Source organism: Ruditapes philippinarum, unplaced genomic scaffold (assembly GCF_026571515.1).
Source record: "Ruditapes philippinarum isolate M1 unplaced genomic scaffold, ASM2657151v2 ctg2989_1_1_1_1, whole genome shotgun sequence".
NCBI classification, from domain to species: Eukaryota; Metazoa; Mollusca; class Bivalvia; order Venerida; family Veneridae; genus Ruditapes; species Ruditapes philippinarum.
Genome location: NW_026853568.1, coordinates 1 through 12,520, shown reverse-complemented (window position 1 = coordinate 12,520; position 12,520 = coordinate 1). Strand labels below are relative to the sequence as shown.

The 12,520-nt window shown below is 32.0% G+C and overlaps 1 protein-coding gene across 1 annotated transcript; it reads right to left on the bottom strand.

The window, feature by feature from the left end:
* Positions 1–2,058: 2,058 nt before the first annotated feature.
* LOC132737230 (uncharacterized) lies at positions 2,059–9,960 on the bottom strand. The gene is made up of 7 exons (XM_060724491.1): positions 9,843–9,960; positions 9,341–9,491; positions 5,857–8,993; positions 5,344–5,466; positions 5,071–5,130; positions 4,809–4,878; positions 2,059–4,524 (listed from the first exon to the last, which is right to left on the bottom strand). Exons 3-7 carry the CDS (start codon positions 7,379–7,381, stop codon positions 4,353–4,355), a joined length of 1,950 nt encoding a protein of 649 aa, XP_060580474.1. The 5' UTR covers positions 7,382–8,993; positions 9,341–9,491; positions 9,843–9,960; the 3' UTR covers positions 2,059–4,352.
* Positions 9,961–12,520: the final 2,560 nt, after the last annotated feature.

The window sequence follows — 12,520 nt, the reverse complement described above, 5'->3', positions numbered from 1 at the left end:
GAGTTGATTTCTATATTCAAACTTACACGAATATACATGTACAACGTACGTAATTCGTTGAAATAAAAACTTGAAACTTGTAGTTTTCATATTTTTCAATTATGTTGAATTGAGTCCGTATGGATCACATACAGTATGTGACGACGTTTCCACATTGATGAAATGGCTCCTTCATCACGTTGGAAAAATGACGCGTATACGTATCGAGTAGGTTTTTTCTCTCTCTTTTTACTTTTCCTATAGGCCAGACTATATATACAGTTATCAGTCTGTGCGCTTTGTCCGATAGACTAGAAGTGTATAGAATGTTACATAAATGATGTTATTCTTCCTTTGACTGTTGAATGGCGACTTCTGATACATTCACGGATGCACATTTTAATTAGAATACATGTGTATGTGCACGTACGTTTCTACATTTTACAGAAAATTTCAGACATGCACTTTTTCTTTTCATTCGTCCCCTTTATAATGAAATGATAGAAGTTTCATGAACACCATATCAAATTGCTGAACTGTATCGCTGCAAACATTGCTGCCTATATAGCGAGCGACTGAAGCACGAGTGATAAAACATATAATGTAGTATTTTCCTTGCTCTTCAAGACTATTACATTAACAAAGCAAGAGCTAGCTAGGTTTCCGAAAGAACTATAAATTCATTTTTTATCAATGCCATATGCTGTTAGTATCGTCTGGAAATATTCCACTCTCTCCACTATCTTACTCTTTATTTTTCTTCTCTTTTTTCTGATAGTTAACTCTTTTTTTGCATCATATATTTTTTCAAACCATCTACCAACCAACTACTTATACTCATATGTTTTGTATATATCAACATGATAAAATGCCACATATTTTCACTCGCCGGGACTAGCATACAATTTTTTCCAGTTAATAATTTACTCATTGTACTGTCATTTTTCGGAAATGAATACAATAGGAAAAGACCTGTATCATCATCAGCTTCCGGTCCTGATCCTTTTTCTTGCATTTCTTTTGTTGTAAATTTTATTTGTAAATTGTAAATGTGTGTACTTGTTTCAAACAAACTAATCAATGTTTAAATTAAAACATACAAGGGTGATACATATCAAACATTATTATTTCTTTCAAACTTCCATTTCATACTTATATAAATTATACTGCATTATTCATTATATAAGAGTTATTTGTGAAATTCTTATTTCTTAAACGTTTTCATTCATGCTTTCTTATTCTATGTAAATGTCAGAGTTCAAAAGAAATGCACAAGCTGAACATAGTTACGTTTAATAAAATCATCATCAGATCCAAGGCGCTATTATTTAAATTCTTACATATATGCATGTAGATCTGCTGGAGGGGGTCGATCTGTTCTCCTCTTTTCCTAGACTAACTTGCTCAGTATAATACAGTCAGTGTACAAGACAAGACTCATAATGATACGATCCGGGAGCTTTCTGTTCGCATAGACAACACGAAAACTTTCAATGGTTAGACTTAAGCGAGTTTACGAATCTATTCTAGTGGAACCCTCTCCATATGCCCGGTCTATCTGGTTCCAACGTTTTGTCGATCAGCGAAACTGCATGGACATGCCTAGTGAATCGACCGGGACAAAAGTCCAACATTCACATGCGAATCTTACCCTGTAGATCCAGCTTAAAGCATTTTTGTTGTTGTTTTTAATACCGTGTTTGTATCTTTGTATGAATGGCACTAATTTCATGAATTTCATTAAATTATAACCAAGGTATATCATATTTAGATTTGTAATTTTTAAGGCATTTGATCAGAAAATGTAACATGTACTCGTGTCACACACAGAAATAGTCTTACATATAACCTTATGGACATTCTTCATATTTCTAAAGTTTAACCCCGTCGGCAGTATTACTGATTTAGTAACATGTCAACAAACAAGCTATTTTGGGTGATGGAAGGCATCCGGTGCGCCTGTTTACATTATTTAGGGAGGGAAGAAACCTTTTTATAAAATTGTCGTCTTTCAGCGAGCTAGCTTGATATATTTTAAGTCGAAAAGGTTAAAAAGTACGTAAGTCGAAACAAAATCTATATAGCTAAATATTTAATTAATGAAGTACCAACTACATATTTACAAAACATATTGCAAGTTTACACAAAAAACACACACAACAAAACTGGGTTTGATCTTAAGTTGTCAGTGGAAGGATACGACGTCGGTTGAATACAAAATACACTAATTAACGCTCGACGTAAATTCTCAGTTGAAAAATAAACTTGCTTTCATGAAATATTTAAAACATACGTAAGATTACATGTATAATATATAGTAATCACATTTGCTTTGGTATATATAATTATACATGCATGATGTATATAATACATTATAGAGTGGCGAATATAATTATATACGATCATTATCTAAAACCGATACAGATCAAAATGATTAATAGAATATTACGGTGGCGCAGAGGAGACATGCAAAACACTTTTTATTATTCCCATTGCACTTCACCTTTTTATCAAACTTGGTGTGACGTGACGCCTCCCGCCTTTTGGGAGATTTCCAGAAAAAAAATCGGTGACTATACTCTGATAATCTATTTTTAGAAGAAAAAAAACGATGACTATACTCTGATATTGACCTGTTATTCATAACAAAATGTTGCTTCTAAGTCTATCAGGGAAAGAAATTTCAAAGTTATTTATAGATAATATAATACATGGTCTTATTAAAAACTCATATGTTTAGATCACTAGTATTCACAAATATATTCTTAAAAAAGTAAAACGAAATTCAATCAACAAAAACTAAAAGCACAGCAAAAACTCTAAATCTTTTCAATAATCAAAATTACGAAATCTGTACAAATAGTAAAACAAAGAAATCCTTAAAGAACGTCAAAGACAGCAAAAGTGAAAATATTGCAGGCTTGGTTTGGTTGAGTCTTTTCATGGACGGGACCGGAAAGTGTTAGCTAAATTTCTTTTAACAACAACCATCTGTTCATTTATATCCTATCTTAAACATCACCGTTCTTTACTCGACACTCGACTATTATCCCTCTATGAGGCAATAAACAATGATAATACATGTATAGCTAATTAATTACTAAACGATATATGTGTAAAATCTTAGTATTCAAAGTATCAACAAATAAAGAATTAAAGCCTTTTATGTCTTAAAAACAAAATATAAAAAAAGCGTCTATTAACGGTTTTGAAGCCAAAACTCCACCCACACAGCACTATCTCAATCATTTCATTAGAAAAATACAAAATATAAAAAAAACTTTTAAAAAGAATATTAAATTTCTTCAAAAAACCAATACATAGAAAAATAAGATGTTTTAGGACAATGCAATGCAACAGCTTTTACGCCAATGCGTTTTGTCCTATGCAAAACAGTGCTCTTTAGATGAAAAAGGATTGAATTTTAGCCTGGTTCCACGATATAAAGTCTATTAATATTACTCTCATTAAATGCAAGCAGACAGTTGTAAAGCCCGTTATTTGTATACGGAGATAAGAAACATTGTCTTTTCCATTTGTTGAAAATGTAAATCAGAATGTTTTGCAACAAAACAAGATCATAATGTGTTAGGCTGATGTACGTGAATGTTTCATGCACTTGTATATTTATTAACAAATCGTGTCATTCCGCAGTAAATCATGCGTCTTCAATACTAATCATACAAGACTCTGCCGCTTCGGGTCAGATTAAACTCATTTATATCGAATCTAATAAAATGTGATTATATTACTAAAACAATTACTATCATTAATAAAATTTAATAATATTACAATTATAAATTATAAAATGCCATTTTATCGGAATTCACAAATTTGAGAAGCATTTATTAAAAGGTTCCTACAACTTAAACTAATACATTAATATAATAAATATCCTGTTAAACAAAAGAAATATTTTGCGCTTTTTATGTAAGATATTGTCAATAGTGTTATCAGACATATATATTAAATTGCAAAATAATATTTCCATGTCCGCATGTAAAAATCACATTGACAGGTTTTGGAAAGTTTAATTTTCTCTTATTTCTAACTACATATGCCATGAAATCATTAATAAAATACAATAATTACATCAACAAAAAACAATAACAACTATAGTTTAGCGAAGATATTTTTAAAAAGAGTCAACACACAATATTGAAAAAACGTGGTCAATAATTAGTAATAAATCAACAAAATATGTACATGTGCCATCAGCTGCAAACATAAAACAATAATAACTCTATCAAACATAGACACTGTGTATAAACATTTTTATAAAACTATAAATCATTTTTGTTGTGTTTGCATGTTATTGTTCAACTTTCCAATATCATCATCGCAACTGCGTCAGTATATTTAGATAATACTTTTTATGTCCAGGCTACGACTTTGTGATGTTTGAATGCTGTCTTTTCTGGACCTAGGGAGCGGTTTTCAATTTCTGCCGCCAGACTGTTAGGTAATGACTTCTTTTCGTTGCTTTCTATGTCAGTCACTTCAATGTTAGAACCATAAACTTCATTCGGAATTATTCTGACTTTGCTATAAAAAGAGAAAAATACACACACATTAAATTAGCTGTAGCAATAAATTATGCAAGAGGAATTAATCCGAGATTTCCCAATTAAATGACAGTTTTTTCAATCTGAAATCCTGGTTAAAATATGATAGCGTATTTGCAATAGAATCTATATATAGCGTTGATATTGTGAAAATGTTGTATTTATTGAATCCAAAAAGGACCAACCTGCAAATAACGCGCGGATACATGTACATTTGTATATCAAAGTTTAAAGAAAACTAAACAAATAAAATTTTAATATTACCTTATTTTCACATAGGCAAGAATTGAAAATGCAACTAGAAGAACAACAACAGCTCCGGTTACAAATAATGCTGAAATTAAAATATATGTTGATATTATGAAAACAGAAAGGTGCAATCACTCTGAAAAGAAACAAAAATAAAGCAAATTATTTGCAGTTATGTCTGCAACATTAAAGAGTTGTGTCAGTTATGGGAATCTTTATGATTCCTATTCAATTATCTTAAGATCCAATTACAAAAATATTTATAAAGAACAAGTACCTATCACCATTACTTCTTCCCCCTCTTCTTCTTCTTCTGATTTGTCTTTGCTTGGTTCACCTAAAACAGATCACGAGTCATATTATAGACAAGTTTAAGCATTAATCATGCACATGTCATTTTTTATGCAGAGACAAAATGCAATACTAGTAACTAGTTAAGACAAAGAAAAGAAACCAAACGGACAAGGACCCAGTTCATATTATGATCGCTTGTCATATTTTACTAATAAAGTTAAACATTTATACATGAGAACGTAAATAAATATTGTACCCAAACAAGTTATTCTATCATCTGCCAGTGCATAACCATTTCTACAGCTGCATTCGTAAGATCCGATAAGGTTGGTGCATATGTGCTCACAGTCTCCATTTCTAGTTTCACATTCATCGTCATCTTAAGTAGCAAAGATATACATTATATTATTAAAAATAATTTTACGACAAAACCATGGCAATTGTAAATTGTTATAAGTGTATTATATTGTAGTCTTTTTCATCTATAGGTAGCAGTATTCGTCAAAACGAAAGATTTAGAATCTAAATGTCACAGCAATTCAATACCCCCAACATTTAATTAAAGAATAACTACAATTAGGGTTTTAAAAACTATGTTCTTGAATTGTACTTGAATTTAGATAGTAAGATTTCAACACTTAAAGAGATGTAAAGCAATACCGATTAAATAGTCGATTAAATCAAACATTTAGAACAAATATCACAGTCTAAAATATTTTGAAATCCCTTTAAGTAACTATAGCCAAGCTTTAAAGATTGACTAACATACCGTATAATACAACTGAAAGATGAGCCTCTTCTGATGTTAAATTAGCCACAACATTTCCGGCGATACATGTGTATATACCAACATCATTAGTTGAAACAGATGAAAATGTTATATTCATCTGGTGCTCAGAATGTAAATATTCATTGTCCTTCATCCACCAAAATTGTGGAAATGGATCTCCCGTAGCGTTACATGTAAGGACAACATATGTTGAGTTTAGAACCGTTTGATTTTTCAGGGATGAAAGGAAAGTTGGTGGCGAAGAACAAAAAGGATTAGCTTCGGCTAAAAATGATACATTTGATGTAATAGAGTCTAGTGCAATAGAAATGTCATATATAGCTTGGGTTTCATTTTGAAATAACTCTATCACGGTATTTTCTAGATCGAGGATTGAATCTCTTATGTCGTTTATTCCAGGTACTTCCTCTTCTTCATATACGTCATATAACATAGCTATACTATAAAATACACAATCTTTGAAGTCTGCACAATCTGTGGCATTGAAATAGTCCTCTGTGATATTGGACATTGTGACCAGCCAGGTATCAAGAAAGTTAATTGCTTCTAATGATTGCATCATTTCATTCAAACTTTCGATCGAAAAATATGCAACCTCATTGATTTCATTTAAAAGAGGGTCGTTTTCTATTGATTCAGTGATGTTTGCCGTTATCTTTTCTAACTCATCGTCCGTCATATTATATTCATTTTTTGCAGTATCCGTGTTTATTCCTAAATCTTCTAGGGTCATGTTTCCGACAATTTCAGTGGTTGAATTTTGTTGCAGATCATTTATAATTGAATTGATTTCATTGACTGCAAGCATGGACTCATTAACGATACCTTGAAGTTGCTTAAATGAATCTTGGAGAAAATCTATCACAACAGATATTTTCAGGCACTTTTCGTTAAACAAAAGCACTCTGCTATCATAATCATTATCAATGTTTTGTCCCATACCCATTATACTATAAGAAATATCAATACTTTCATTCGCAAACGTTTCTTCAATCCCAACTTCCCGTATTTTTCTTAAAAGGCGTCTATGCAACTTTGCGGATGCTCTAAATGTTATTTCTCTTCGTTTTCGACCTATTTCAGACTCATCACCAATCATGTTCATCAACGTATCAATCGTTTTGCGTGCTGCATTGAGAATGCTTTGAAAAATATTTTTAAAATTAACTTTTATAATCACTTTCTTCCAGCCTAAATTGAAAGCATTAACTTCGCAAAATACAGCAAAAATTGGCAGATCCTTAGTTGATATTTCAACATCAAACCCACAGTTTTTGACGTCAATCAAAGCTTGTATAGTGAAGTCAATTACAAAATTCATTACATGAACAGCTGCTCCAAGAGCAATCTTAACACCTTCCATTGCTAATGAGGCTGCATAAAGGACACCTTTAGCAAATTCAAGGCCTGTTTTTGCAAATTCAAGAGCATATTCAGCAATTGCAATAGTAAACCGTGCCTTATCCACTACAGCTTGAGCAACAGATACTGCAGCCTTTGCCATATCATAAGCAATTATTGGTATCTTAACAAATATTTTAGCTACTTCTAGGCTACCATATGCAACAATTCTCAGTACTTCGCATGCCGCGTTTGCTGCGACACAGATTGGGTCAGATATGCTAAGTGAACAGCCTGTCTTTCTACAGCATGGATACGGAAACCAACCTTTGTAGCATATTTTACATTCAAGTTCAGGCAATACACAGGTACTCGCACACGTTTTGATTATACAAAGATTATCAACATTTCTTTGAGCTTTTCTTAGCTTTTCAAGCGCGTCTTCATAAGGTTTCTTTGCATCTTCAAGCGTTTCTTTTGCGGATTCAAGGATGTTGACTGTATTATCAAAATGTATATACGCATTATCTAAATCATCCTGCCTCTGAGTAAACCATAACTGGGCATCTGTTAAAGATTTTCTGGCTGACGATAATACATTTTGTGCCTGTGTAATTCTTTCTTTAGCATTATTAGCAATTTTTGCAATAACCTTTTGTAGAGCATCTATATAGCTACTGTCAAAAGAAGACTTATTTGTCTGTATTTGACGCTTTTTTTACTGGCATTTGCAACAAATCTTCCCTCCACCCTGAACACCAGCTCATATCATTTCTTCCCCATTTCTGCAGAGATATCAAGCTGTACAAGAAAAGTATCCCAAATATTTCCTTCAAGATATAAATAGATACCATTATTCGTGACGAACAAGTCAGCTGTGGTTTTCATTCCAAAAATATCAGCTACCAGTTGTAATTGGAAGACAAATTTATCACTACTTGTTGATAGGGCCCCTCCAATGCCTACTCCTCCAAGATATTTAAAGAAAATATTCAATATCTTTGGTAAAGATGCACGTCCCAAAATTCTCATGGCTTCTTCTCCTGCAAAATGTTCTTTAACTTGATCAAACCTGCTACACTTGAAAAGATTGCCGGTTGAATGTACAATTTCAATGTCAAATTCACCTAGGTCAATTGCTATTATAACAATATTAACCGTGTATTTAATGCCAAAACCTGAAAATGGTGAAGTTTGTTTCAACAGGGATTTTGTTATGTCTCTCATAATATTCGTTGTTTCCTCCTTAAGAGCATTGACATTCTCTATTAAGTGGCTATTAAAACTTGAGAATTGCTCATGCTCAATATAGTCAGTGTCATAAGAAAACAAGAGTAACTTATTATCCAAATCAGAAAACATAAGGAATAGCTGGTCTAACTCTGACTTCATGTCATTAAAACTTGTATCAGGTAATACGTCAAGTATTATATGAATATTGTTCTTTAAAGCATATAGAAGTTGCAAAGTTTCATCGACATTTGTGAGTGTTGTGTTACTAAATAGGTTTTTATCACGTAGTTCATCTAAACCATTGTTTAATAAATCAATAATTCTATCAATGACGGTGTCGATACTTAAAAAAGAGTTTCGCAGAAAAAGTTCAAATGGCATGTTTGCCGGCTCGTAGGTTGAAAAAAAGTATGCTTTTTGTTTCAATGAAGTATGCCAGTCTTTAAGTATTGGAACATCATCGAAAAAAGAAATTTCAATCGGTGTGACAAAGAATACGCCGGGGGGATTTGAATCGTCTCCGCACCATGATCTTTGTTCACCTGAAATGTATAGGCAAGCTAATGACAACCTTATAAATCATCGGAATTGTGTTCCATTACCGTGTAAAGCTTATGATATCATTATTGTGTGAAATTAAACCCATTCAATTAAGTAGATCACGACTATTTTTCACAATTGTCTTTCAAAAATAATTGTATAATAATACCCATTACGTATTTCACAGATACCTTATGTTAATGCATTTGTAAAATCGAATGACGAATAGAATAAAACAATAGAAACACTAAATGGACATGAAAGTTATGTATAAATGCCAAAAATAGTCTTGAAGAAAGAATGAATATATGTATACCATGTTATATACAAATGCACGGAGAAAACTTACCACCAATAGAAGCATACATTTCAATCTGAGCGTTTTTAAAGTTTCCTAGATTTATTTCATATTCCTTGCCGAACACCATAAACTTCAGAGATGGCGATATATTGGCAGTGCAATATGCGTTCCACTCATCTAGTCCGATTGATGTCATCATCTATTAAATCAGTTTAAAAAAAGAACAAATTTACACTTGATATACATATACTGATAAATATATTGACATTTTTTTCTACGGACGTAAATCGTATTTTCTGGCTCTTTATTATCTGAAAAAAAAGTTATAAGATGTATCCAGGTGTTAATTCTATTGAAAATGAAACATAAAATAATAAACAAAAACAGGTTGAGTTATTAGAGCTATTAGTACCTTGTAAATATTACACACCCATTCTTGTATCAGAAAAAAATGGGAGATGGTCATTATCTTTCCAAAATTATTAAAGTGAATTTAACGTAATTAAAACATGTAATGATCAAAAGAAATATGAATGAATATATTCATTACATTTTCCAAGTCAGGTATATCAAGGTTGATATCAGCGTTTCCTCCAACTGTCCAAAAATTGCCATTAATTGAAATTTCCCCGGCTATCCAAAGGTCCACAGGCGAAAGAAAATCTAAGCTAAAAAGAATGGATGAAATTGCACCAGTAGTTGATGAGGAGTAGTCCGAACAAGTTTTGGGACAGACAGACGGACAGAATGACGGACAGATGACGGAGGAGTGATCCCTATATGTCGCCACTACTCTGTAGAGGCAACACAAAAATACTAAGTATATCCACACGAAAATACCAAGGCGCACAACTACACATGCTGAGCAACATTCCTGTAACGTTTCATGACTATAGGTCAAATACTTTTTTAGTTATGTGCAACACAAGTCGAATTTCAGAAATTTTTTACTAATTCAAGGGCACAACTTCACATGCCATTCAACATTCCAGTAAGGTTTCATGACTCTAAGTCAAATATTTTTCGAGTTACATGCGACACAAGTTGAAAATTGCAACTTTTTACTAAGTCAAGGGCAATTACTCTAAAAGTAAAATTACTAAATATATCCACACGAAAATACCCAGGTGCACAACTTCACATGCTGATCAACATTCCTGTAAGGTTTCATGACTCTAGGTCAATTACTTATTGAGCTACGTGCGACACAAAAAGAGAACAGACGGACGGACAAGGGTAAATCTTAATTAATAACCTCCCCCTATAGTGGGGGCACAAAAATATATTCGCTGCATGACAATTCAGCTTGAAACCAGTATACAAAACTTATATCTTTGTTGTGCAGTGGGTATATTTATAACTTAATAAATATAAATATGTTTTACCTATGCTAGTGTCTCCATAATCTCCAGATATATGTTCTTTACAACAGTGGCATATATCACATTTACTTTCATAAGTGTCATCAATTACATATTGTTGATACACTGCCAATGGTGAAAGAATATGATGGGCCAACCGTACAGTCCCAGATGCTTTGTTCTTGCATGTCTTCAACTCAGGCATTTCATATGACATTTTTTCTCCCAAATCTGAAACAAACATGTTGTTATTATTATAACTGCACGATTGTTTAAATATTATCATATCTAAAATTATCTGCCAAAAAATAATTAATGTTATTATTTATTTATTGTTAGCAAAAAAATGCTGGACAAAGTGCTATGTTCACTGAGAGTTAAAATTTACCATGCATTTCTGCAGAAATTAACAAAAATTTCAGTAAAGGTTGATATTTGTGTGCTTATACAGAAACAACAGAATAACTTTTGATAATTCTATACAAGTGATATTATTATACATCTAATATTTTGATAATACCTGGCAACTCATTTATAATTTATATCTTTAGAGTCCAGTTTTATTTGCCATCCAATGAAAACGCTGTATTTCTTAAAAATCCTGTGTATTCATTTTCATAGAAGAACAAAAGTCGATACTATATCAAATTTCGTTCATAGTCGACTTCTATTTTTCATAGAACTGCGTTTGTAGAAATAGTCTTTTGCATAAATTGAATATATGTAAATATAGTCATTAGCATAAATTGAAAATGTAATTAAGTAAAATGACGTCAAAAGGTCAACCTACATTAATTTTGCATTAATTGATACAGGATATACATGCAGTTCAGATTTAAGTCAATGTCTTGGCAAAAAAAGATGCATGTGTAAAAGTAAAAACCAATACAAAATGTCAATCAATTTTATTTTTATTAGGTCTTTCAGAGCAACAGATAAGCTTTGAATGTGAATTGGGTAATTACTCCATCATTTCCTTTGGAATTGGGTATTGGCTCCATTTAATTGGGTATTCAAAAACTTGATAACCTATGAATAAAAAAATAATATTCAGTATTATATTATTAATTTATTGATAACACCTATATCTACATTGTAGTTACTTGAAATAGAATATTGTTTGAAACAAATGTCTCATATTAAATCAATTGGTCAGAACTGAATCAGTAGACCTGATGCAGACATCAAAACATGCCAGACAATTTGTGGACTGTTTACTGTCGATCCGTTTGTAGCACTTTTTCATTTGACGTCACTTACATCCAATACAATATCGATACACACTTTCACATATTGATATAAGCTAAAAAGAATTTTATTTCTGTTAGTTTATACACCTCTCTATTTCGGCTTATAAGAGAAGTCACTTTTTTTTCCAAGTTTTCTTGGTTAACTTGATATTTAAACTCTGTTTTCAAGTGTCAGTGACAAGATAATAAATGAAAAAAAAAACACTTTCTGCTAGTTTGTAGTATTTGTAATGTGTAATACAAGCATGCATAACACCATGACCCCAATTTATAACACATATATAAATGTTTTTCATTGTATCTACTGTCAAAGTCGATATTTGTCTCTCGACATATCGATTTTCCATCAATGACAGCCGTCTACTTTGCCTTCAATTACTTTATCACATAAGATTGACAAAACCACTTTCGCACCTCTTTATATAATAAGTTCGCTGAACCGGTAGTTCGACGAAACCACCATAATTCCTCAATTAGTCAATAAGAGCCTGCCGCCAGCAGAAAGACCCACAGACACTCTGGGGGTTGGAGCTCAAAACGCCTTTAAAATTCAAATAAAATACATATTTGTCAATCCCAGCACATGTCTACTGATCATATATATATATCATTATAAG